Here is a 27,972-nt window from a genome sequence, read left to right as displayed (position 1 = left end):
AAGAAATCAATACTAATGTGTAATATTACTTTTATTTTGTTACAATCTAAAGGAGCATCATCAATTAAATGAATGGAAGACTACATGCCCCTGATGAACAATAAACGAATTTCTATACATGTAAACATCTAACTGAAAAGAGAAAAAGGAAAGAAAAGATGCTATCACGAACAGGGAAGACAGCAAATTTTCGCAATTTGCTGAAATAACCATTGTATTGGGTTTGGTTGGTCAATCTCTTCCAAGGATGAAGTAGGCATCGGTAGCTCCTCAGGCAAATGACGGTGAAATGCATCAACCGCTGCTACAACACCATCTTCATTCTCCATCTTTTTTGCTAATTCCATTGCTTGTGCCTTCACCTGGAAGGTTCAAATATCATCAATGAATCAAGGACCTCTTATTGTGCAATGTCCTACCATGTATCAAATGCAGAAAAATATAATGTGCCATCTACCACAGCAATGCCATGTGAACTAAGCATTATGAAGTTGGGGATCCAATGTTCACATCAAGAGAGAGAGAGGAGGTTCTACCTTCTTTTACGCCAAATTTACTCAGTAAGACCTTAACAAAGAGATTTTATAGGTATGATATATTTTTGTCCTGGTTGGTATTTTTTCATAAACCACAGCACACACGACCCAAGACTCAAGGAATTACAGTTCAAGTGCAAGAAACTTTCTTAATCTGCTTGATCCTAAACTTAAAACGCTATGAAAAATCTTTTTTTTTTACCATGAAGGATAACAAAATAAAATATAATGGGTACATTACACTTTGGGGTACCCAACGTTTAGAGAAATTACGCTTGAGGGCATACCTAGTGCACGAGGCTCCCCCCACTGCGAGGTTTGGGGAGGGTCATAATGTACACAGCCTTACCCACGCTTCGTAGAGGCTGTTTTCCGAATCAAACTTGCGACCACTAGATCACAATGGAGCAACATTACCAGTGCACAGAGACCCACCCGTACCTCAAATTTGAAATACTATGTTTGGGGTACCTTCTTTCATATTTCCAACTTTTCCCCTTCCACAACCTTTAGAAACTTCTCCCCCCCCCCCTCCAATAGGGAAGTGGTTTGATCTAGAGAAAGGATACAATAAAATGATTTGGTTTATTCTCACCCCCTTCTTTCTCTCTTTCGCAAAGTGGGTGGGTGTCGTGGAAGATCTGCCGAAGGACAGGAAAAAAGTATCGCCAAACATAATATCGATGGATGAGATTGAAAATATATATAAAAAAAAGGTATCCCCAAACATAATATTAAGAAACTTGAGATACCTCAAACATAATATTTATGAAACGTGAAGTACCCCAAACCTAATATAACAAAGATGAGGTTTCCAAATAAAAATAAATCGAACTCTCTACTTTTTACACTTTATGGACATACAAAACCACAAAAATTACTTGTTTCAAGTCCCAAAAAGACATCTTGAGACAACCTAACCAACACTTAAAAGCCAAGCTGAAGGCAAACTTGTTACGGATGGAAAGATGCACAGAGAAATTCTTGACAGGTGCTTGAAAGGGACCACGTAAAAAAGTAAAAATGCATGTACCACCCTGAAATCTCAACAGTTGTCCTCTGTTAGAGTTCCTATTCTTTTTGTTTGTCTTGCTTCTTTAATTGATGTACTGCTACTGCAGTAACATCAAACTTCCATTCAACATTTAGAAACACCTGAATCTATCTGTCAAAATCTAAGAAGATTTCAAAAATGCAAAAAGAGGGAGAGGGGGGTGAGATACAATGAGAACCTTCCAGGTCACATTTCCAATTTGATTAATTCACACGACCTAGCCAATCAAAGTTAAAAAGGGGGGGGGGGGGATCCGTCATCACATTGCAAGATTATATTCGAAATATCAGACAGATGACCAGAGACTTGTGAGAGGGCATAAGTGATCCATCTTAACACAGTTTAACTACTAGCATGAGATGGCACAGATATGTAGATCAAATTACCTCTGGCTGAAGCATAAATGTTATAGCACTTGAAAGAGATTCAACAGTGAGCTCGGATATAGGTATTGGTGCTGGTCCAATTCCTATTTGATGTACTCTATCACCCCAGAAGAACTGATCTCCAAAGAATGGTACAATTGTTGTCGGACACTATATCATAGTTCACAAATTAGGCATTACATAAACCAACTATGCATAGTCATAAAACAAGTTTTAAGAAAATGAGCTAACAGAACGTAGATTATATTAATTTACTCGTGTAATTCCATAAGTGAAAGAAATCAATGCTTTAAACGGATGGACTTTAAAGAAAAAAATATTACCCCAGCCCTTAGTCCCGTGGCTGTTGTACCAGCACCACCATGATGAACCTGTAATTTGAAAGTAAACAGTACCCATAAGAGACTTTGTCTGAGAATTCAACAGTGGGAATCATCATCCAACAATGAAAGTGATAGCAAAACTGCCATGAAGAGAGAGAACCAAGTAATGTGTGTAATTTGTGATGAACCACAAAACCATAAACAAGACCAGGGTTCTGAGCCACAATCCCGTCACTAGTAGCAAAAGTTCTTCAGAACAAATCTCACCCAATTTCATCTTGGTGTCATTATAAAGGGTAATTGGTCACCTTCCAATTAAACCAAGATCATGTAACTTGAGTGAAGCATGGGTACAAATAGGGTTACAGTCTGACAGAAAATCTTATTTTGGAATATTTTTGCATTTCTATTAAAAGTTATACTACGTTTTAAAATTATTTCGGTAGGAACTCCTCTTTTTTTTTTTCTTTTTCATTTTGAAGATCCACATAGATATTCAAATTGTTCAAAAAAAGTTCCGGGGAGTCCCTCCGAGAGTTTTAGCATACACTTTGTAGTCTTCCACATATTGGCAGAACGTAGAATAGAAATTATTGTGGAGTATTTTGGACCATATGATTTGACTCTTTAGACTAGAAATCTAAAGGATAGACGACAGTCCTGTGTCCTAATTGTATACTATGTCAATGCCAACAGCTATTGACCAGCCAACATGCTGTCCAGTTCTGACATTGGAATGTTCTAATTGCCAGAACCAGATTGTCATAACATCAAACCAAGGATCTGTTAATGAAGACAAATCCCAAACCAGAATTCTAGAAAGAGACTAGTAATAGCAGGATCACAAAATAGAGGACAACAGAACAGTAGAGAAATAGATCTGCAAAGTTTGATAGAGATTGGATAACAGAAAAAGAAACTGTAGAGAAATCCTACTGATACTAGAAGAACCAAGTAGCTGAACTAGAACTGATATATCAACCAGTAATGTTTAAGAAACAAAACCAGAAATCCAGATGGGATATGACCAGAAGCTAATATGTGAATTTTGAGTCTAAATTATCCAAGAATGAAAGGGATATGAACTGGGAAAACAACCTAAAATCTGGCAGAAAACAGTGGAGTCACAGGTTCTAGAAATTAGAAAATTACTGACCTGTTAACTAGTAGAAAAAATTAGAATAGAAGAATTAATAGAACAGGCCAGGAATCCACTTGAACCTTCACTTGGAATCCACCAAGCATCACCAGAGAAATCCACTCAGACTGGCACTGAATCCACAGCTAAATTTCAGAAAGACTGAAATGTCTGTATTACTTCAAAATCTTGGGGAAAGCAGTGAGCCTTTACATCCATTTATACAACAACAACTCAGCCTTATCCCAACTAAATGAGGTCAGCTACATGGATCCATTCAAAATAAAATAGAGAAAACTGAGGTCCTCACAAAGGGAAAGGAAAGTAAGAGGAATGAAGAAATGGAATAAGAAAAGTGGGTAATGGAAAATGAAAATGGAAAATGAAAATGAAAAATGAAAGACCAATTTATTTATAAATATTAAAAAGACCAACTCAGGACTGAGGTTATGTTTGACTCTAGGGCTCAATCCTGGACTAAAACTGAAAACAGAATTACAAAACAACAAAATAACTTCCAACACTATCAACCTGCTGTAATGGTAGTTCTTATCCACCTAGGCCTCTAACAAGGAATCAAAATATGGACTGGAATCTAACAACTCCTAATACAGCAATAACAATAATAATACTAATTACAATCAGAAATTAAAAACAATATCAAACATAACCCCACGACCAGAATAGAACATGGACTCCTAATAGCATTAGGAAACTTCAACCAATAGGCTTGAATCAAGCTCTTCTCTCTCGTGCTTCGCAACTGCATCACCTGTGCTCCCATAGAAAAGGGCGCTTGAAACAATTAGCTAAAAGAATCAGTAAGACTTTTATTCATAAGTATCATAATATCAGAAGCAATAGTACAACCACTCATTTTAATTTTAACTAACATATGGTATTCTTCCAGCATTTTGTTGTTTCTTGCTTCAAACTGTCAAACACTGGACAGAACAATACAGCCCTCTGGTCCTTTTTTGAAAATATTCACCAAGAGTCCCAAAGGTCCTTAACAAAAAAAATTAGAATTTCCATTGTCTTGGGCTGTAGAATTCCAAAGAGACTTTTTGATTGCTCGGATTAGAAGCCCGAAGGTGGTTTTTCCTTCAGTTTCCCTTTAAAAAGGCCTAGGTTTCAATAGGTTGAATTAACTTTTTAAACCATCACCAAGGTTGAGACTTCTAAGCAATTCAAAAGCAAGATGACAGACCATAAAGATGAGATTTTGTTAAGCAGCATAAGAATGGAGTACTACTACTATTATTTAATCTACCACACTTCAATAAACCTGTTCATCAGTAATCCAATTCATAATATATTATACAAGTGGAAACAAGAAGTAACTCACCACGGCAGAGCACTGAGGAAACAACCAGTCATGCGGGCAATCCTCAAGAAGGAATACATTTTCAGGAGCTTCTAAAACTGCAAATTACAGAGTACATTAGAAGTAAAACTTGTTCCAGGAAGAAGTCAGCATTTGAATTCAAGATAACCAAGCAATAAAAATACTGTTTAGAGTAGTTGTAACCAATCTTTGTCACATTTAACCCATCACAAGGCCAACATGGAGGAGTACCCATCTCATTGGTCAAATTTAAACTTGAAAAAAGCATGGGAAGTGATTAAAAAGTGAGATTGAAGTTTAAGAAAATTACAACTTACAAGAATGTCATTTATATATTAACTAAATCTAATGGCACCATTGCAATTTTCGGTCAATTTGGACTCACTTTGGAGGCACTTCCTTAACTTGTTGGGTGATGAAAGTGACAGGTAAGATGAATGTAGTCCTCTGTCACATGGACGTACCTATGTTGCCACTTGATAGAGAGTTTGACTTGGTGATGGCCGAACATAACTAAGCATTGGTTACATTTAGATTTCCCCAATACATATATAGAGCATGGCCCCGACTGGAAGTTCCCCAATTCAACTGCCAGGGTCGTAAGTAGTACACACTCACTCCAATCATCTTTTCTAAAGGCTCTGTTTTCCAGGACAAACCCATGCAAAGAAAATTTTAAATTAAAATCCTTGAACTAACTTGGTGAGCAGACTGCCCGGTTGGATGGTCAGATTTCTCAGACTATTCAATCCAGTTGTTAAAAATGCTGGATCATGGACAATAACTATGATGTGTAACATTTTAGAAAAACAAAATCCAAATAAATTAATCAACTGAGTGAGACTCGAACTAAAGACCTCTTTATCAATGTAGAAGAGATGTTATTTCCCCTTTTGGATACTAACGTAGAAGAGACTTTACCGTTAGCCATTATGACAAATACATGTCATATATAATAATTTTGATTTCCAATAATATTTCAGACAACCTTCAAACCATCTGGACTGTTTGGAACAGAAATTGGATTGAGACCACTAACAGCTGGGCCCCAATGATCCAGCCTCCAGTCTGGTTTAAAAGGGGGGGGGAGAAAAAGAAAGAAAAAACCTATGTAAAAACAAGATAGCTAGGTATAAATTGTATTCATGCATATCAAACATTTAATTAAACATATTATAGGAGCAGGTAAAAGAGACATAAGATGAAAAAACACTAAATAATATGTTTAAATTGTACAAAAGAAAAAGAAAAAGAAATAGTAAGCTCTGAAATGAAAATCACGCGTAGAACAAATAATGTGGAGGACATGATTAAATAATGTTAATATAGGTGTAGATGTGCAGTTCAACCATTATCTTGATAAACAAAAATTTATATATTCAGGTAGAAGCAAACATGAGAGAGAGAGAGAGAGGGAGGGGGTAGGGGGCTGCATTGGGGATGGAAGAACTAGTAATGGAAGTTAAAAGGTCCAGTATTGTGTGCTCAAGAAGGACCTCAACAGAAGAATAATACTGACTCCTCGGATGTTAAGCAAGGGTTGGACACTTACGAATGCCAAGATCACCCCAACCCCGGCCAATTATCCCCCTCTGTCCAGTATCTTTCAATGCTTCCAAAATAACATTCGTTGTCATCCGTGCATCTTCAAGAGGCTTGAAACAAAACAAAATGCATTTTCAGCTACAAAATAATTATATTAGAGTGTTTAAAATACATACAGTATAATGTCTACACATCATATTTCTAATAAAATCTATACGAATCAGAACATGGACCACAAAATTCTAAGTAAATGCACATAAGTTCATAACGGTTTGAAACAAAACAAAATATATTTTCAGCTACAAAATTCTAAGTAAATGCACATATGCTCATAATGGTTTAGGATTATAATATGAGGCCCACACTACTACATAACTACATACAATTCTTCCATCAGTTATTCACTTGTAGATGCAAATTGCTGCCTCAATCATCTGCATTAATTTTCTTGAATGACAATTAATAAGCACCAATATTTTTGGAGAATGATGTGTACTTCTAATACACATGAATGAAGCTACATCAGCCCTTAAACTTGATTTTGTTGCAAACCTACTGAGAAATTTAGAGATTATAATAATTGGAGGGTTAAATCACTAAACTGGGACAATTGATCTGCTATTGCACATTAATAAAATCAATTAGTGATTTATTTAACTGTCAAAAGTTTTACTTAAACACTTGGGTTACGTTGGGTTTGCTTCTTCTTTTTTTTTTGGGGGGAGGGGGAAGAGAAGGGGTGGGGGTAAAAGTTGTATGCACCAAAAGATACACACGCAAGTAGACACCATTAAATGAAAACTTCCCTTGAGTCCGCTTCCGAGGTGATGCAGTGACCCATCACCTGGCACTCCGAAGTTAAAATGGGTTACACTAAGGGCCCGGTTACAGATCATTGGTTAGCACAGTAAGGGATCCATCATGTTTCTAAAGCTAAAATAGCATTAGATAGGCATTTAGTTCTTGAACAAACGAACCTAAAATGTAAGGATTCTAGGGCCTATGTACACAGTATCAAATTCATGTGTAATGAGTCCACATATGACCATGAGAAGGTGATCACATCAATTTGAGAATGAAGAACTAGATCCCTTTGTCTAGAATAGAGATCCTAGATTTCCATATTGCATACTGGAAACAAGATAAATTTAGACCCTCTCTCTCCTTTTTATCACGTGAATATTGAGATCTGCTCATACTCTCCTAGAGTCTACTGTTTTTGTGAATATGACATTGTTCAATCCTGCTCCTTAGTTTGATCACATACTGGACTCGTTTACCCCTCTATTAAGATTTAAAATTGGAGAATCCTCGCTTTTTTATATCCAGACGCTCAAAATAATATCTTTATAATATTCAAATTAAAGGGGAGTTCAGCATTTTTACAAAACCCAGTCTCCATAATTATTTAGAAGAATGCACTATGATGATTGCAACTTTCATCTGTTGAGATGCTTTTAGACTGTTGAATCGATTGACAGGGTCTGAAAATCAATAAATTTTCCATTTTCCCCACCCTATCTAAAACCTCAATCAACCCAATCAGATACTTCATTCGTGTTATCATTCTGTTCCAAAACCTTCAGCTGGACACTCCATTTGCCATTGAACTCTGCAATTTCAGATTACCTCCTAAACATATGGATGTTAGTGAAATTATGGTTACCCCAACATTTTCAGATGTTATATTTAAACCCAAATTTGAAAAGTTTCCAGCAAGCATGTCTTGGACAATATAGAGGGTATCAATTGGAAAAATCAAAGATGGTAATGCTCAGAAGAAGTTAGGGAATAGAAAAAGTAACAAAACTTTCTGTTACTAACACTCAAAATGTTTTTTTTTTTTAAAAAAAAAAGGCAAAAACAAACTAGGAATCTACTTGAATCAACAGCAGAAAGGTGAGGAATCTTATTTGCAATGATAAGTTACCCAGAGTCACAGAAACCATGCTTTAAACGTTTAAAAATCAGATTTGGATTATAATTTGTAGAAAGAGGCCATACCATGCTGCCAAACCCTATATATATAGGTTTTGATCCATCTTCAAGCCATTGTGTGAACTCTTTTTGAGGTTGGTATTTTGCCCCAAGGTTTAAGAAACAGAAGCCAACGACATCAACTAATGGGCCCCAATCTGCACATTCATCAAGTTCAATCCTTCCAATCAGTCCCAAGTCCCAACATATGAAATATAAACATTTCCAACAAAAGTTGAAAATAAGATAGCCAACCCCCCAGGTCCCAAAACAGGTAGGTCAACCTTATGACCACAGACGTTGATTAAGCAGACAGTCTGAACCTGCCACTATGGTGGTTGAACCCTTAACCCAAGCAGTTGGACCATTGACCAACAGGAACACAACTAATTCTTATAGATAATATATTTTGCACAAATATCGAACAACTAATTTCCACATGTCAATAACAAGACTTGAACAATTAACCTTCTGTTTCACCAAAGACACGAGCATAATTGCCAAGGCATCGCCTAGGCGAACGCCTTGGTCGCCTTGTTGGTTTCACCTTGCTTCCAGGCCCCCGCCAACCCCTGGATCGCCTAGACGCGTGACAAATATGTACATGAGTTGTTACCATGCCAAAACTTGTATCATTATGTTTACTATATTTAATATATGTCAAATTATCCACATATTAAAGCTTTTAAGGCAAACAAATACTGAGCTGGTCCAAAAAACTCGGCTTTGGGCTGGCTGAGCCTGAATTGCAACATGAATCACCTGCAGATGAACACCACAGATTGGCCTCCGTCCCCAATACACATACTTACACACAGATTTCCCTAGGCCTCAAACCTAACCTACCTGGCCTGCCACAGGTTGGGATTTCTCAATCCTAGCCTGTGCCACATGCTACATATACCAACCCAGCCCAACAAAAATTGGGCAGGCCAAGCTTGGCTTGAGTTGGTCCACCTCAAGTTGCAACCCTACCAACAAGGTCCAATTGAAATGAAAAACAGAAGCTTCATTGGAAGATGGAAAAGTTTGCCAGCTGTTGGATGCTAGAATAGAGTAAACCTATGGATTTTGGAAGGGAAACAAGGGCAGCTCCATAGGGTAACTGGAAACACTGGCTGCTCAAATAAGGATGCGATTTGGCAAGGAGGGAGTTTCATTAACTTCCTTAAAAAGAATGGGAGAGGAGCTTAACAGCCTGATTTCATATATGGCAAGGCGAACCTCGAAGGAAGGGAGCATGGGAAGCCAAGAGATGCAGAGGAGTGGTTGGAAGGGACATGGATAGAGGAAAGATGGAGACCATTCGAAGTCTCAGATGGGGCTTTCGAGGAGCTGGCAGGAACATCAAGAATTTCGGGAAGAGAGCTGTCTGCAACGACGTCTGAGGACAAGCCTGCAGAACTGTAGTGGCCAAGGTTTAAAGTATCAGTATCGGAAGGGAAATTTTAAGAGATGAATTGTATCGTATCAGAGATACGTATAATACGCTACAGATACACATGGAGATGGTCAAGATACGGAAAAAATTCTTTCCAATTGCCTAAAAGTGCAGTTGCGGTGCAGTTCGGGGTAGGGATGTCGCCAGCTGGCAAGCGCAACATCCAACGATCCGAGCTCGAGAAGAAAGAAAAAAAACTGGCTGAATTGATCTTGAATTGTTGGATGTTGCGCCTGCCAGGTGGGGCAACATACCACCCCTGAACTGCACTGCACTGCACATGTTAGGAATTGGAGAGGATTTTAATCCTCAAGAGACACATGGAAATAAATTTTTGGAGCAAAAAACAATATACATAAAAAAGACATAACATGTATCATGGATAAACACTAAAATGGAGAACAACTTATGACGAGACAAGAAACTTTCATCGATTTGAGTACAAATCCTTGCAAATGATCAAGTTTGATGCATCAACTAACTTAGTTTTACCTAAATCTATTGATTCAGAGCAAAAAAACTAGGATTAAAAACCATGATTTAAACACAAATATGAAGTTTTTCTGAAAACTACCTTTGTCTGTAAAATCTTCTTCAATCTTTGATCTCAAAAACAAAATCATAGTCTAATAGCCACATGGACCTTTAATGGTTGTATTGACGTGTATCGGTTAGTATCGACCGTATCAGCCGATACGTATCGATACTCTCACAGAACCCTTTAACGTCCGTATCGAAAGTATCGGTTCGTATCGTATCGGGCCATATCGGCCAATACAATGCCATACCAATCGAGACATACTATTTTTTTTTTTTTTAAATACGTATCAGTATGTATCATATCGGTGTCGACTAATACCGATACGATATGATACAATACAAACCGATACTTTAAACCATGATAGTGACCCAGATCGAGGGGCTGTGGACCAGCGGTAGAATGGTAGCAACCACCTCATTGCCTCGGGAAGAACCAGTTGGTGGCTCACGGCGACGATCGACATTTCGTCAGTGTTATCTTCTCCCCCGACTACGAGACCTCAGAGGATCAATGGAAGCATTAGGTAGCAAAGACGGAGGAGGGTGGATCGAAGAGATTTTTCCTGAGAAATGGGGCCAACTCCTCAACGACGGAGGCTTCGTCAACTGCTACTGTGGGCCTTTCAACGGGAAGAAGAGGCAAGGCAACCTTAGGGTTAGCGGACTTAGCAGAGCCTGAGATGCAGAAAGCATTGGAGGCATGCCCAAAGACCTTGCAGGTTAGACAATGGGAGGGAACCAGTCATAGCAGATTTCTTTGATGAAGGAGTGACCTTCATTATCGAGCACAGTTATGGAGGAAGGGGGCGAAGAGTCTGCAGGAACTTCAACACAGATACAAGCAAAGGCAAATCTGTCCATAATTTTGGTTCTCTTGTCAAAGAAGAGGGGTTTCCCAATAACTGACCCAATGATGCTTAACCCTTCTTCACACCAAAAGTGCAGCAGTAGCCTTGGGAGGGAAATCCAAAGGAGGATGGAGCTAAGGCTAACTCGATTGAGCTTCAAGAATATATCCCATTGCCAGAGAACAATAACCTTACATCCAACATTCCAAGGGCCTCCTTCAAGAACATGAGCTTTATCATCTTCATCAGAGAACTTGAAAATGAAGAACTCATTATCAAGAAGGTATGGTTCAATCGATGCATGCACTTTCCATTGTTTGGATAGAGAGATTTTGACGATGTTGAATGAAGGCCTGCTCCCAACGAAGTGACCAACAAGAGCATTATGCCATTTTTTTGCTTCAGACACCAGAAGAGAAGATGGGCAGAAGGCAACCATGGAGTCACCGAGAAGGGAAGGAGAGAAATAATGCAGAGAGAGACCTTCTCCGGAAGGCAGACTTGCCTAGTCAAAAAGAGAACTCCAAGACACTCTGCCATGGGGATGAGGGAGGGAGGTTAGCGGGAGAGAGGGGAAGGTATAGCCAGGGACAGAGGGTGGGGTTGAAGGGGCAATAGGGCCAGGGAGGGAGGACAGGGGAGGGGGGAGGTTAATGCCAGTAAGAAGAGAAGAACCTGGTGGTGGCGGAGCCATCCCAAGGTGGTTGGACATTAGAAGTGCTGCTCTTGACAACCCCAAGGAGGTTGGGGACTCAGGATGGTTAGGCACCTGGGCCGGTTGGTGCAAGTTTCGTTATTCAACTATTAGGTTTTGAGTTCAAACCTTGAAATTGTATATTTTCGCATTAACTATACTTCAAGTTATGCTAAATAATTATACCGTGTCATCAACATGCATTAAATATGATGCTTTTGGACAATCTGAAATCCGGGTTTGGAAAGGGTTCTGATTGGACAAATAGCCATGGACATGGCATGTTGTTCAACAGATCAGTTTCATCCAAATATTTTCTGTCCCTAGGTACAGTCTGTAGCTTCACTTGATTGATGAAATATTGAGGCTCCATCGGGTAGCAAGTAAATGGAAGGGAAGGGATTGAAATTACCTTAAATCTTACCAAATGCGGTAACTGAATTTTTAAAATAGAATTTTTATTTTCCTTTATAAATCCAAGGAATCTGATTGAAAAATGTAGTAAAATTTAACAACCAGATTTGGAATGTTTTGTGGTTAGTTACACAATCATTTTTGGCATTGATTACAAAAGTTTTCCTTTTAGTCTTGTTTTAATTTCATTTCCCTTCCATTTATTTCCCTTGCAATCAGACGGAGCCTTAAGGGATTATAATATAATATCTTAATGATTACAAAAGTTTCCATTTTAGTTGCTTTAATTGCATTTCCTTTTATTTCACTAAACCATGATTGTAACGACTGCTTATTATGTTTTTATCCATACTCCATACCTATTCTCCATGTAGCAAACGTGGATGGAGACAGATAAGTCCATACGATAAATGACCAAACATCTATTTCAGTGGTCAAATTTCAGCTTTAAAAAAAAGTACAGGAAGTGTTTGAAAAGTGAGAAAAGTTTCATAAACTGGTATTTGCATAATGTTCTGAAACTTTAAAATCACTTTTAAGGCACTTCCCCTACTTGTTTTGATCTGAAACTTGACCAGTGAGATGGGTGTGAGGTCCTCTATCACATGGACCTACCAGCAACCATCCAAGCCTGCCACATGGCATGTAACGACAGTTACCAAACATAACAATGTTTCCTTAAAATAATAACCTTCATAAAAATTTTCCGATTAAAATGAAGAAAGAATATGGCTAGTAGTAGAGGTGCTAGTCAACTAGCTTGGGTGATTGTTGCTTAAATAACTATAACAATATGCACATCTCAATTTTAAATAAAGAAAAATATCGCTTAACATATTTCCACCATTTTGATGACTTGAATGAACGCAGTTTTGTATAGCTTACAATATTGTAAACGGTTATATGTTATCTACTCTTTTTTTCCGATGGGTATTATCTACTCATATTACTTCTATACAGCATCAAGCTATGTAAATTACTGATTGCCCAGGAGACCATCTTAGACAACAGGTGGAACTCACAGAATGAAAGACTCTGGAAACTAGAAAGAAATGAGAAAAAGTGATTAGCACACATTGAGAAAGAATGAGGAGACCATTACCATTTGGCTTTGGCACGAGATGAGGACTCCACATATACCCGGTTGGAAAATGAGATATGGATCCGTGGTACGTACTGAAGTATGCAATAGGGGCAAGTTTCAACTTCCTTTTCCTAAAGTCATTAATGAATCCTCTTATACCCCACCATATCAATAAATCCACAACAAGGTATGAAAGCTGGATCCACAAGGAATGAAATGTGAGAAAGTGATAATGAAACAAATCCAATGTTCAATTTATTGAAAATTAACAAATCTCCATAGGTTCAATTTATTGAAAATTAACAAATCTCCATAGGTTCACAGAAAACCAAAGCATACCCGATAACCAGCAACCTGAGATACACGTGCCAATGGATGAGGAAATTCATGCGTCGGCCTGCCTATATATAATATAAGTAAGAAAGTGCATCACTATCTCAAACCTCAATTAGGTGAAACTAAAAGAATGAAAAGGGGGGGATATCTATTTCACACACGGGGAAAAAAAAGACACTTATTTGACATAATTTATGAAAAATGAACTTATCTTGTTATCTCCCACAAGAAATTCATCTTACCTCCACATAATGCAGCATGCTATGGAGATCTAAATGAGAATGTTCATTTTTTTGGGCAAAATATAGAATATGCTATCAAATTAGAAAGTAGCAATGACATTTATCATCTTATATTTCAAACTAAACATGATACAATTTTGTAATGACCATCATGTAAGTATTTTTTTTTTAAAAAGGTAATGATCACACAAGAAAACTTCCACTCACGTCCAAGGCATTGTGAAGAAGATGTGGAGGGGTACACCAAGAGCTTCAGCAACATGTGCATGTCCTACAAGAACAAGCATATGTTAGAATGTTTAGTCGGGCCCTCCAAAAGAAAGATATTCTATACAAATAATGGCTAGGGCAGGTTGGGAGACGACAGGATAGTCTACGATGTCTCACACGAACAAATAGAGAGAGAAAATATCTCATTCAACATCAGGGTCCCGAACCTAGTGAGGAATTTCCTAAATAATCTCTACAAAATTGAGATGCTCTTGACAATAGGAGAGTAGATCACTCATACTCTGTTCTTTCATAGTTTGACCCTACTGATCAAATTGTAGGTCATCCTTTATAGAATATGAGAACTTTTGACTGGTTCCTAAATGCAGTCCATGAATCTATGCTCTGGTATAAAACCTTCCAATCCATGCTATTGTTTAAAAATTACACAGTTCTATGTATACTAATCCATTCTCTTTGTATCTCAAACATATGTTATCTAAGCAATGACACATTTCACTGAAGTCTATATTAAGGCTTCCACGATTTGACTCCTTCCTAAAGCATAAGAAAAATAAATGCATCAGCTAAAGCAACAAATATTGAATAAAAAAAATTAAATAAAGTGTGTTATCGACTTATCGGTAGTAACAAAAATCCAAAAGTAGGAATTGGAAATGTTTTGCTGAAAAATATAAGATTAACTTCTTTTCTTGTTGCTATGATGAGATTTTTGATAATTCATCGGGAAGGGTAAAAAAGAAAAGGAAACAAAAGAAGGGAAAAGAGAGAAGGGTGAAATTGTAAATTAATTTTAAACACGTGGGAGAAACTCACCATAAGCAGGAGGATTTGCAATTATTGCCTGAGCTCTAAAAGGAGCACCAGTGTCCATATCTGGTTCTGTGCAGGCTGGAAGAAGTGACTCAATAATGACTTTCAATTGCTTTCTCTGCAAAGATATTTCCCCCGGTGCAGAAGGAAGAAAACCCTTATTTCTTGCCATATCTGAAATTCAAAAACACATCTGTTTTGGGTCTCAACGGGGAAAAGTTCTTAGTTCTTACAAACTCAACAATGTACTAAACATGTTAGAAACAGATCAGGAACAGCAGAACATAAAAGTGTCAATTACATGCATGCTTTTGAATTACAGAAAGCAAAACCATCAGGCACCAGGAAAAAAAAACTCAAAAGACAGTTTCACACTTGCAAACCTAATTGGATTCACTTGAAACAGATTCAAGAAACATTTCTCCTACAGCCCACTTTGTTTGATTCAACACAACAGTTCTTTAGTCACTGGACTAATCTCTATCCAAATCATAGTTGTCAAGGCGACTAGGAGACCCAAGGCATTGGAGGGGTGCCTAGGCGACAAGGAGCACCCCTAGGCGTCACCTAGGGGCCCTAGACGTGCAGTATATGACTATATGTAATATAAAAAGGGTGTACCTATTGCACGAGGCTCCCACCATTGCGGGCTCTAGGGAGGGTCATAATGTACGCAGCCTTACCCCTGCTTTCGCAAAGAGGCTATATCAATGCAATATGATATAATAATGCTAGTAATGGCCTAATATGAGAAAACCAACATGTAAAAGCATATTCATCAATAAACATAAATCAATGTAAACTCATAAAGTGTCAACAAGGCGTGCTATCGCTTTAGACCCAAGAAAGAGCCTGAATACCATGCCAGTGCCTAGGTGACACCTTGACAACTATGATCCAAACTCATTTAAGGAACTAATAAGTCAAAAAAATTCTACCATTCACAACTCTCCATACAGTTTTGTCATGATTGAGGAGAGCCTTGGGAGAGTTTTAATTCAAATTTCAGTGTATTGTAAGGATGGTTTTAAGAGATGTATCAGAGAGATGCTAAACTATGCATGGATAAGCTTTGGATCCATGCAAACTTGTGTTTTGAAGCATAATACACTATAAATAAGCAGTAATTAGGCCCGACCAATAGGATGTTAGGAGGTCGGACCAATATCCGCCAAGTGGAAGATTAGTTAGGACCCAAATTTTGTGTACAAGTATGCTCCATGATACCATGGTTACCCGTCAATTTGGAACTCAATAAAAGTCGGCCATGTGGTAGTATGAAGCTTTGAAGATTCATTACATTTTGAAAAACAAATGGATGGCTATAAACACAAGGCAATGATGGCTTAAAACACAAGATAATGATGTCAATAAATGGATGGAAAATGATTGAGTTTTGTACGAAAAATTGGCATGTAACCAGTCTAGACCATGCCCTTCCATTCAAAAGGTTGGATTTGCCAAATCATCATTCTATGAGGCACATTAGTTGTCCATGCATTGAAGCTTCCATGGGTGGACCGATTACAGGAGCATTTCCCTAAATATAAAAGAGGAAGGGGAGATGTAACATGGCCATAGGGTTGAGGGTTTCTCCGCCGATCTTGACCTCGCCACTACTGCATTTGCTGTTGCCGCTGCAGGCCAGGTGAATTCTGCCTTTGCTGTCGCCATTGCAGGCAAGGTGAGTTCTTCTTCTTCCTTCTTCTGCTGCTGTTACCGCCGGGTGGTGGCAGTGGTTGTGACAGTGGGCTGCTACTGCTGCTGCTGGTGGACCATTATTGGGACGTATGCCCATCTCAGGTTGATAGAGCATTTTTTTTTCAGGCGTGCCATACCAGGGATACCGGGGTGTGTCTTATCAATTGGAGAGAAATCGCATGAGTTAAAAGTAGGAAACTTGAAACAGGGATTAAAATACCAAGTATTTCCATAAAGTGTCTGTTGTAATATGGGTTCAAGGGTATTTTTGTCCTAAGGGTATTTCAGTCCTTGTAACTATTCTAGAATGTTCTCCATAACATTATAAATAAAGTGGAGCTGTGAACATAAAGTCACAAGCCATTATTCCTATTCTCAAAATGGTATCAGAGATAGGATTCACATCGGGATCCTAACCCTAATGCCCTCCATCACGAAATCATAGAACACCGTCCTCTCCCTCTTTCCTTTCTTGATCATATACCTCCCCCCTCCACACAACCCCCCCCCCCCGATTTGGCAAATCCTATTGTATTTTGAGTTTCCCTTTCTTTTCAATCACTTTTAACAAATTTCATTTTTACACAAGATTTTCTACTTTATTCTGCCACTTGGCCAGCTGCATTTGGACTGAAACTTAAACATGTGAGCAGGGGACCTCGGGGTCAACCTCTCCACAAAATTTCTGGCCCCATTCAACATGCCACATTATAAACAATTGAGCCATCCAGGAAAATCTCACTCGGATGAGTAAAATTCGTTGATGATGAAAGAATAGTGGTATAAAACTCCAAATGGAGATAAAACCAGCAGTACAACAACAGAAAATATGAAATATCAAAAGATTTACACCTCACAGAGGAACAACTACTCCCAAAACATAATCTAGGATGAGAAACCATTGGTAAGCCATCTTAGTACTGGTCCTGAGGTTCCACTAGAATCACACATCCAAGCAATAACATTTGCAGAAGCACCCAGCCTATTACTCTTCACATACCTCCTGCAAACAATAAAATTTAATCCCCTCTTTGAAGTCCACACCTAGCTGATTTCACCGATGCATTTTGTCAAAACTAGGCATGTCATAGAAAAATATAATCGTAAGTTTTTCATAGGCTCCATAAGGACAGTATTTTGAGTAGCCCAAATGATTATTTCATTTTATAAATTCTTAAGGTGGCAAGTGCGAAGGACTTGAAAGACTTCCACTGCATCAGCATTTCAGGTAGTAGCCTAGTGCAGTAGTGCTGATACGATACTTCCTAAGATGTTCCAATTTAGATGCCATAGGATTGGCCAAAACCCAACAAGCTCTTGTAAATGATCAATAAATCCTTGACAGGCACTTTTTACAAGTGAATGTTGTAATTCAAAACTTAAGAGAAGGGAAACTGAGCATTCATAGGATCGTTGAAACCCAACAAACTCTCATAAATGATCGACAAAAACTTAACTGGGCACGATTTGCAAGTGAATGAAATAATTCAAAACTTAGAGAGGGGGAGACTGGGTAGAAATAAGTAGAATTATATGCAGCTTAATGCAGACAGGATGGAATGGAGTATGGACCCCCCCCCCTTTTTTTTCACCAAAACCTTACTGCTTGTGAGACACCAGACTACCAGAGTTAGCCAGCTACCAATGTCGATCAAGCATCCTGATTTCAATCACTGTCGATAGGGAAACTTGATGAAACATGTCCTTTTCCAATCATATCCTTTAGGCCCTTATAAGGCTCCTAACAACCACCTTTTCGACCTGGGTAGAAGTGATATAAGACCATGTAATATAGTTCTAGATTGGTAGGAGACCAATTAGAAGCCAATAACCAAGATTTGCCATGAACAGGGTAGTTTGGATAGGTCAAAATAGGTGTTTTTGGCTAAATTAGGATTAGGGTTTGATGGTAGGGTTAGGTCAAGTTGATGTAAGGGAGTTATCAGTGAAGGTTACGTTAAGTTTTGATGGATGGAAGTAGGTTAGAATAAATCGGCAGCAAGGTTAGAGTTTGGGTTTCGGTTTTTTGAAAAAGAGGAGAAAAGGGATTCCTAGGGTTTAGGATGGTCAAATGAAGGAGCAGCTTGGATCGAGTGTCCTATTGAGGGAGGGGAGTACTCAATCCAAATATGGGAATTTTTTATGGTTAGTTAGATATGGACAGAATTTAGACCTTGGGAAAGTTGGAAACTAAAGAGGGAAATTTAGGGTTTGGGCTGTGAGAGGATTAGAAGAAGAATTGTTGGAGGTGGGGATGATTCAAACTCACTGTTGTTGCAGAATTTCCTTGGCAGCAGCTTGTTTGATTGTAGATCTTGAATAAAAGTCAAAACTTGAATTAAACTTGGAAGTAGGGCTTCAAAAGAACAAAGAGAGCTTGAATGAACCACCCGAGCTTCACACTGCAAGGTGTCGATTGGATCAAACACCAATCTCACTAGCCTTGATCGAACACAAGACAAAAATCTTCAATGGATAAGAAGAGCAGCAAAAAGCTTTTCATTAATATCAAAATTCGTATTCGATACTTACACCCCTTACAACCTTATATAAAAGACTCAAAAATAGACTCCAACACTAAAAAAAAGAGGCCTAATCCAATCCTTCACCTATTAGGTAACTTAAACTGACTAGGAAACTGAAATAGACTCAAATAGAGTCTTAATCTAGCCCCACCAAATACTTCAAAGAAAGCTACTAAAATCACTTAAATTGAACCATTGGTTGAACCGGTTCAATTTATGAACAAAAACATTAAAATAAAACTAAGTATGGAACTAAAACAACTAATCCCGTATGCAACCTAATAACCCATATTTTAGGCCCATAAAAGTGGCATATTACATAGAAAACCCATGGGATCAAAGGCCCAATATGTATATAACCCAATCCTAGACTTATTCCTTAGTAAAGAAACCCAGTTTGGTGATAAATCTGCATCACCATGGATGGCTTTGGGTTAACAACAACTATGACATTAGAGTTGACCACCAAAACAAGATTTGCAGCCGACTTCATTTAGATGAATATATCTCACTTCAGTAGAATTTAAGTTGAGCACTTGAACCACAGGCTCCAACAGCAGCAGATGTTCATCCATACCAACTGATTCACAAAGACTTACCCAATATGAACTTTCATGTGTGATGAGGCAAAATTTTGATTATCTATTGATGGTTGGCCTTCTTATGTTCTTTGCTGCCTCTCAGCTCAATTCTCATAGGAGACAGCATGGAGGTTCCTGCCCTTCACCATTTGCTGCAGGTCTAGGGAGTAATGTTTCTTCAGTCTCCCGAAGAAAAAGTTCATTGATCTCATCAGGATGAAACAACTCTAAGCCGGGTTCTCATGAGAGAATAGCTGAGAGGTTCTCCTCACAATTAACTGCAGCACGTAGGAAGGAAGGAACACTTGAATCTTTACTCTTTAGGGATCAGTTTATGACACTAAAAACAGGTTCATTCACAATCTCTTTTTCCTTTAAGTGATCCTCCATTAAGGGTAAAGAAATAGAACATTTTTCCATTGTAGATCGAACTAGCTTTAGTTGGATACATTTAGACCTTAAAACCAATATTATTTTTTTTTTGTGTGTGTGTGTGTGGGGGGGGGGGTCTCTAATGTCTGACTTGCATAATATCATGCAAAAAGATAACTAGTCCACATTATGAAGGGTTTGTCTACAAAATATTGATTAAAAGGTGTTTGAGGGAGGAGAGGACAAACCAAAAAGAAAGGTCAAATAAACCAACTTATCAAATTTCACCAGACTAGCAGTCAAAGAAGTCTAAGACAATAAAGTGAAAAGAATAATGTTCGTTAGGGACCTCTTACATCCTGCCAAAATCCGAGGATCACCACCCAAAGGATAAAAATCAATACCAGCTGAACGAACAAAAGTGCGGAAGTTAACATGAGTTGCCAATCTAACATGGTGACCAAATTCCTGCAGTTCAATAAGAGTTAACAGTAAACCAACTGTTGTTAAATACCACCGATTACAAACTGATAAAAAAGAATATACTCCAATTGCTATGTTATCTATACTGATATTCAAAAGTGTATCTACCTCTGTGTGTGAGTGCTTGTGCTCACTAAAAATCATCCCCACTAAATCCTCTTCCACCATCCCACTATATACCAGTATAAAGCACTTATGGATGGCAATGGAACCGGTAAAGCAGCCCCCAATGTTTTTGGGTATGGTATGGCCTTTATTGGATAAGGGTATTTGAAAAATCCAGGTGTCCGCACGCCTGTCACACCCGAAGGTACCAAGCTCGGTTGCCTTGTAAAATGAAGGGGGACCATGGATGTTTGTCAGGGCAGGTCAGGTATGGTTTCACAATATTTTAAGAGGGTCGGGCATGACGTTGCTGATACCTGTACAAAACCTGCCCCATTGCTATACCTAAAGGCTCTTTTGTCCTTTACACTAATATATTAATAAATAGAGACACGGTTCAAGGGGTTGTATGTTGGCCTACTATTCCTTGAAGGGAGCCAAACTGTCATCATGCTTTCTGATGAATTCTACCCATAATTTCTGATTGTCGTAGTGAATTAAAAAAAATGGACAATCAAATGATTCACAATTATCATTCATGTTACCGTGCATATTTGTAAAATGCAATATAAAGCTAGCATTCAATATATTCATCTGACAATCCTAAAGCATAAAATTTTTAACATACAAACCTTTTGAATTAGGAATACATTTAAAATTCATTACTGTGCACTAGAAGTTCTAAATAATTCACGTCTGATTCTGCGAGAAAGATTGTCAAAAAACAACTCAGCAAGGTAAAACAAAGATTCATGATAAACATGCCTGAAGTCTCTTTGCCATAGCTAGGAAAGGTTGAACATCTCCTCTTGTTCCTACTACAAGCATGGCAATTTTCAATCTTGGAATTGATTTATTGAATTCAATAGCGGTATCTTCAACATCAGTGGGAGTCTGATCAACAGCATCAAGCTCTAACAGTTCTGAAGCTACAGGTGCACTTTGAGCCACATCAACTTCAACAGTCCCATCATTTTGGATTTTGAATAGGTTCGCAATCAATTTTTCCTGAGAAGCAATAAACTAGTAAATATCAAGAAGATAAGCACGTAATATATGGAAAACAAAAGGATAAAATTTTTGTTAAAGGTTTTACAAACAAATAACCTGACAACAAGAACTAGATAGTGTGATGGTAGAAGACAAAGATGAGGAAATGAAAGTTTGGATTTTTTGCATTTGCTTGACGACAAAGAAAGGAAAATTGAGACACACAACACACCACAGGTAACATGAAGTTATGACAAGATGCAACAAGAATTCACGCAAACGTATTCATCCCATCATGAAAATAAAACTGTATAGCATGTCCTTCTGATTTAAGAATTAAATAGTTATTTTATATGAAAGAGCAGGCATGAATTCAGAATTTCAGATGCAAAAAAGCTGCATACATAAATGCACATATTGCAATTCAGATGTTTACCTTTTCACGTTCTGACAATCTGTCCAATTTCAAGTCATGCTTTGGAGTTTCCTTTTTCTCAGTCTTAGATCTAAACAATACAGCATCCAGCTTCTCGGCCGACAGATCTTTTGGACCACCCATGGGTGCAGTATAACTGTGCTCCAAGACTTCAAAATAAATTCTTTCGTATCAGTATTCTATAATACAAGTTGTACATAATTATTCCATTTTAAATAATCTGTCAAATTATATTTCAAAATGCCCTAACCTGTATAAAATGGGACCAGTAAATTGAAAAGCATGAAAGTTGGGCCATGGGATCAAACAATAAAATAATAACTACAAGGTTAGCACTAAAACTTTATTTTTTGGGGGGGGGGAGGATGTTGAGCACTATTACTGTTAATTCAAAGAAATATCCCAAATAATATTCACCAAAAAAAATGATAGGAATAAAGCACCTAAAGTCCCTCATTGAATATATCATAAAGAAGCAGTAAGATATTCAACGGGATCAGTTGTTTCCTAGAACTTATTATCAATTCCCTGAAACCTTTTCACTAGAAAATATTACACTGGTACATCAATTTGGCCTTGTCATAGGTACATAATAAGATTCATATCTCATTGCATAATGATAGTTATTTTCTTCTGCATTAGTTAAATAAATAGCCAACTTTTAAGAAATTCCATGTAGAGTCCAAATAAGTTGACACGTACTGGTGTGGCATCTTTGGCATCCCCAAAGCCACTATCAGAGCCATGGAAAACCTATTTTGTGCCTTCCTCTGGAGGGGGAAAGAAGCCTCCAAAATTCTGCATCCAATCAACTGGAAATCCATTTGCCTTCCTAAGGCTGAAGGGGGCTTAGGCATTTGCCGCATCCGGGATTCCAATACTGCCGGAATCCTCAAGCTTATCTGGAAAATCTCCTCTAGGCATGACTCCATCTGGGTCAACTAGGTCTATTCCCATCACCTCAAAAATTATTCCATCTGGACTGTCCCCATCCACTTTGACTCCTCCTGGGTCTAGCGAAAGATTCTTCTCCTTCGCCCTCTTGCCCTTAGAGCCACCTCCATGGCCGTTGTTGATGGATCATTGACCTCTCTTTGGCTCGACCCCTAGCACCCCATTGGAATTCTCTACAATTTCTTTGGTCCTAGAGCGATCTACTTCTCTGGCATTTCCAAATCTGCCCCCCTATCCTCCATCATCTCTCTTGCCTCTTGGTTACCTCCCTCTCCCCCCCCCATCCCTATCCTCTCTCAGATCTGGTCCACTCTCCCGCCCCTCACCCCCTCCCCCCCAGCTCTAGCGGATAAAGTTGTTTGGCTCCCCTCCCCCACTGGCCGCTTTAGCTTTAATTCGGCATGGAATTTTGTTCGTAACCCTAGCCCCCCCCCTCTCTCCCTTGGCACAACCTAGTCTGGTTCAAAGGCCTCATCCCTAGTCATAGCCTTACAACCTGGAGATCGCTTAACCTATGCCTCCCAACCCAAGCCTTCCACCTTCACCAAAACATCCATGTCTCCCCCTACTGCATTGTACCTTTACATCTACCATCTGGAAAAAAGCCATCTTATCCATTTGGCCCCGCAGCAAGAGACACTCTGGATGATCGCTTAACCTATTGATAGAGAATGACTCTGGATGATCAAAGCCTTCAAAGGCAGCACTCTCTGTGACATGGTTGGAAAGCTCGTTTTTGGCTCTGCCGTTCATCATATTTGGATGGAGAGGAATCTTAGGAGATGGACTTCCAAATCAAGATCTATTGACTCGATTTGGAAAGACATCTCTTTCGATGTCTCCTCTAAGCTTAGCACCTTACCCCATAGATCTTTTATTGACACCCCAAGTAACAGGCACACTATTGTTACCTGGGGTTTGGACCTCTCTCTTTTGCGGCCTCCCCTTTCTAGGATGGCCTGATTTTGTTTCTCCCCCCCCTCCTTTCTTCCCTCTCCCCTTATCCTTGTATATCTCCCCCCCCCCCCTTTCTTCCCCCCCTGCCCCCTTCTAGGGTTTGGTAATATATTTATCCACCAAAAAAATAAGTTGACACTCTCTACCAAATCAGATATAGATACTTGAACCAGAATTAAAGCAGCATAGCATAGAGCACATAACGTAGCATGTCAACAATATATTGGTCCATTAGCATGCCAAAGTCCCACATGGAAGTGAATGGCTAAGACAACCATAAACGATGATAAATGAGGATGAAATTACCAAATTAGAAATGGTCACTTAAAGAGTGGCAATGGTTGTGGCATATCAGTTTAATGTTCCGTCAAGACAAGAGTATAACACAAACTGGATTGAACCAAACATAACCTGTTTTTTAACCAACATATATGACTTGATATAAACACGACATGGAAAAGAACCCATTGTCCCAAAAATAGCATGAAATGCCATGTTTAATATATGGACCATGTTGGGGTTGGTGCACCCCAAATGGACCCAAAACGACCAGAAGTAGCACAGAAGTGATAGAAGAAGCATTTATCAAAATGCAAGAGAATGGTTATAGGGTAATTTCAGGTCTACCAAGTTCAATACATAAATGAGCTATTTGCTTCATGTCAATTGACCGAACAAAAAAAGTAATCCACCTGCCAAAAGTTAACCACCTGAACACAGATTTAATTGACCGTGCTCATGTCAAGTGGTGCTACCCCAACTTAAACAAAAAAATTTCAGCCTGATCAGAGTAAATAGTAAAAGCTAAAAGTTTAGGTTAGATGGAACAGTGCAGAGTCCTCTTGGATTGGGGGTCAGTGGCTCTTACTATCATAGTTGTCAAGGTAACACCCAAGCGACAAGGCATGCTGTCCAAGGTGACCAGATGCCTAACGTTTCAAGGCGCCCCATACCAAGATCATGAAGCAAATATACCTATAATATGGAAAACATGCTTGGGATATGGAAAAATACCTGAATGTGGCAAGTATACCTGTAATATGGCACTCACCTAGGCATCATCCAGGCACCATGGTACCTTGGGCCGCTTTTGTGCCATGAAAACTATGCTTACTACCACCAACCATCCAATTTATCTCTCCCAGTCCTACGACAAGGAAAATATGGGATAGGTGAGGGCTAATACATATCCTTCCAGCCAACCATATCTAAACATGTTTAATATCCTTTCTTTCGGTTTGAGAGCGAGAGAGTTTGAGTTAGTACGTTTTCTTGGTTCACTCGGGTATATTGGGTTGTAAGAACACCCCTCCCTTTTTTTTTTTTAAATTAAGAATTAGTAAAGGAAAGAAGGAGAAGGGCTGAGACCTAGAATTACATAAGACACAAGCCTTAAAAAAAACACTCAAAATGGAAAAGCTTTCTCTGAGAGATCAAAGCCACTAAAGGAGGTTACTTTCATGATCAGCTGACTACCATTTTCACAAAGAAACATACTAGACGGGCCCTCTAAAACTTTGCTCTCATGAACCCAATAAGTAGTGGAGTCCCATACAGACTTCAAGATGTTTCAAAGGGAAGTACAGTGGTCCTCAAAGATCATGGAGTTGTGTTCAAGCCGCAGAGTCCAAATAATTGCATTAGGAATGAATGCAAATGTTTGCTACCCTTTTTGGCTTTGGTTAGCCAACTTCCAAACAGTAAGAAGGGCGCTAAAGTTTCTAGGAAAGGGCCAGAGAGATTGAAAATCTTGAAGAAGATGAGCCACATAGAGAATGAAAAGGGATAATGGATCAAGATGTGGCTGGCAAATTCTTCATGGTGGTAGAAGAGACACTGGCTTCCTAACTGGAAACCTCTAGTCTGCAGGATATCCATAAATTGAAATTGTTGTTTGCTGTTACCCAAGAGAAGATATCAATTTTTTTTCAGGACCAGACTATCAAGAATTTCTTGTTCTGGTTCAACCAGAATGCACAACCGTGCTTGCAGTAAAAACACCACCAGAAGTGGATATTCATGTTCCCGTATCGGATTGGATGATAACAATATTAACTCTAATAAGCATAGAACCTGGAAGCTGCAGAAAAAAAGTGATAAAGAAATTACTCTTTTGAGTTCTAATAGTTCGGCAACCCGGGAAACCAGGGAAGACATACCAGGATAACATGACAGAATGAAATGGGAAATGGAAGAAGTCTATCCCCCAATCACCATATAGTATGAATACTTCAGATACTTCAGTATTTTGATTGAGGTTCAAATTGCAAAGCACATCTACCCTATCAGATAATTTATCCCCTTGACAATTAACAGATGGATTTTCATCTCTTCGTGTGCTTACACTGTGACCAATATAACAAAATCCCAAGACTGACCATTAGAAATCCATGCCCTGATGGATCAAGCTTCCCAAACAAATCAGGGGATAATTGACCAGTTCTGCTAGTTTAGTTGCAGCAAGTATATTGCTGGGATGAATAACTGTGAACAAGCTATATCACAATATCACCGTAAACATTCTCCTTGTATGAATTTTGTTAAGTAAACCAAATTTCTTTTACTCTTTTTTTTTTTTTTTTTTTTTTTTTTTGGGGGGGGGAGGAAGGGGGTTAAGAACCAAATTTCTGTTACGCATACAGGAAAGTAAGAGGGAAAACGAAAAAAAAAAGGTACCGAATAAAGTGAGGAAAAACTACTCCTTTCCCATCCACACAAAAAAAAATAAAAACAAACTCCTTCCTTTCCTCAAAATTTCTACAGATCACAGATGCATAATAAATTATAAGTAAACTACAACTCCCTGTTTTTAGAATTTAACCACTTACTTCTACGTGGTGAAGAACTGCCATCTTTGGACTGAGAAATTTCCAGAGCAGATGAATAACGCAAATAACTTTTTTCTCCTTTCACCAAATCCGAAGAATCAGGCATGCTCTGTTTCTCTGGAGACATTATGGCTCCCCATTCTATAGAAGCATCACGAAAAGCTTGCCCGACAGGCTCCACTAACTGGCCGCTAACAGCTTCACTTTCTAAGCCTTTCCGTGAATGAGCAATTTCATTGTGCTCCATTTCATATTCTGAAAACCGTAGCTTCAACAACAGAATTGGACTTGAGTGGAACTCCAATGACCTTCTGGTAAAGAGTTCTGACTTCCTCAGCTACTACAATCCGAAGGTCAAAGCCTAAGACAATACAAAACCCTAGAAATCATGGGAACTTGACCTCGAAACTTGAAAATAGAGACCTTCCAAACTCTTTCTCGCGATTCATGGACCAGTAACCAACCTCATATCTTACACCTAACAGTCAATCAAACAAGTAGAAGTTCGAGTAAGCACGGTTTCAGCCAGTCCAACTCCAAACTCCAAAGTCAACACGAACAAAGGAAACTATTTAACTGCTCCTCCCCGCGAAGAAGAAAGCAAAGAAACCGCAGATCCACACCGACACAGGCTTTGTCCATATATTGGAAAGATAAACCTTTTTTTTTAAGTAATAAAGAACATTAAAAAGCTCGAGAAAACAAAACGAAACCAAACCTTCAAACTTTCAGCGCTCTTCTGCTAAACCGCCAAAACCCTAAGAACTAATGCTTAAACTCTGAAAGACCTTTCTTCATCAAACTCAATAGTTCAAGGCACTACGAACACTAAAAAACAAGAATTTCGGTTCACAGTCTCCGGAAAGCAATTCGAGAACTAAAGATTACTACGACAAAAAACGCACAAAAAAAAGAATGTAATCGAACATCAAGTACTTCAGATTGTTCCAACAAGAATCTCCTTCAGTAACCGAAATTTTGAATTAACCGTGATTCGTAACCATCGATGATCCCAAGAACAACAACAATCGGAAATAGATATTGCAGAAGAACAATGAACCTATCCTCCCCTGATTTTGATCCAAGAACG

The 27,972-nt window shown here is 38.6% G+C and overlaps 1 protein-coding gene across 3 annotated transcripts; it reads right to left on the bottom strand.

Annotated features, from left to right (window-relative positions):
* On the bottom strand, positions 1 to 27,972 carry LOC122649197 (sterol 3-beta-glucosyltransferase UGT80B1-like). Of its 3 annotated transcripts, none has more exons than XM_043842576.1 (16): positions 27,819 to 27,947; positions 27,046 to 27,360; positions 26,883 to 26,991; positions 22,144 to 22,292; positions 21,483 to 21,725; positions 20,479 to 20,536; positions 14,954 to 15,124; positions 14,114 to 14,177; positions 13,668 to 13,725; positions 13,347 to 13,524; positions 8,335 to 8,465; positions 6,338 to 6,440; positions 4,786 to 4,862; positions 2,300 to 2,347; positions 1,977 to 2,126; positions 1 to 362 (listed from the first exon to the last, which is right to left on the bottom strand). In XM_043842576.1, exons 2-16 carry the CDS (start codon positions 27,127 to 27,129, stop codon positions 165 to 167), a joined length of 1,821 nt encoding a protein of 606 aa, XP_043698511.1. In that variant the 5' UTR covers positions 27,130 to 27,360; positions 27,819 to 27,947; the 3' UTR covers positions 1 to 164. The 3 variants fall into 3 exon arrangements, 2 of the variants coding, with proteins under 2 accessions (XP_043698511.1, XP_043698510.1); XM_043842575.1 differs by having other exon boundaries at positions 20,486 to 20,597; positions 27,819 to 27,944; XR_006331179.1 differs by lacking the exon at positions 1 to 362 and adding an exon at positions 3,456 to 3,571 and having other exon boundaries at positions 2,041 to 2,126; positions 20,486 to 20,597; positions 27,819 to 27,972.

This window comes from Telopea speciosissima, chromosome 1 (assembly GCF_018873765.1).
Source record: "Telopea speciosissima isolate NSW1024214 ecotype Mountain lineage chromosome 1, Tspe_v1, whole genome shotgun sequence".
Taxonomy (NCBI): Eukaryota; Viridiplantae; Streptophyta; class Magnoliopsida; order Proteales; family Proteaceae; genus Telopea; species Telopea speciosissima.
This window is presented reverse-complemented; position numbering and strand designations above follow the sequence as displayed.

What these genes read in the sequence shown, in the direction of transcription:
- LOC122649197 (XM_043842575.1), bottom strand. Translation starts at nt 27,129, where the DNA reads ATGGAGCACAATGAAATTGCTCATTCACGGAAAGGCTTAGAAAGTGAA. An exon ending in GATTGTCAGAACGTGAAAAG is followed by an intron (nt 21,726 to 22,143) that starts GTAAACATCTGA and finishes ATTGCTTCTCAG; the next exon opens with GAAAAATTGATTGCGAACCT. An exon ending in TTCCTCAGTGCTCTGCCGTG is followed by an intron (nt 2,348 to 4,785) that starts GTGAGTTACTTC and finishes TTCAAATTACAG; the next exon opens with GTTCATCATGGTGGTGCTGG.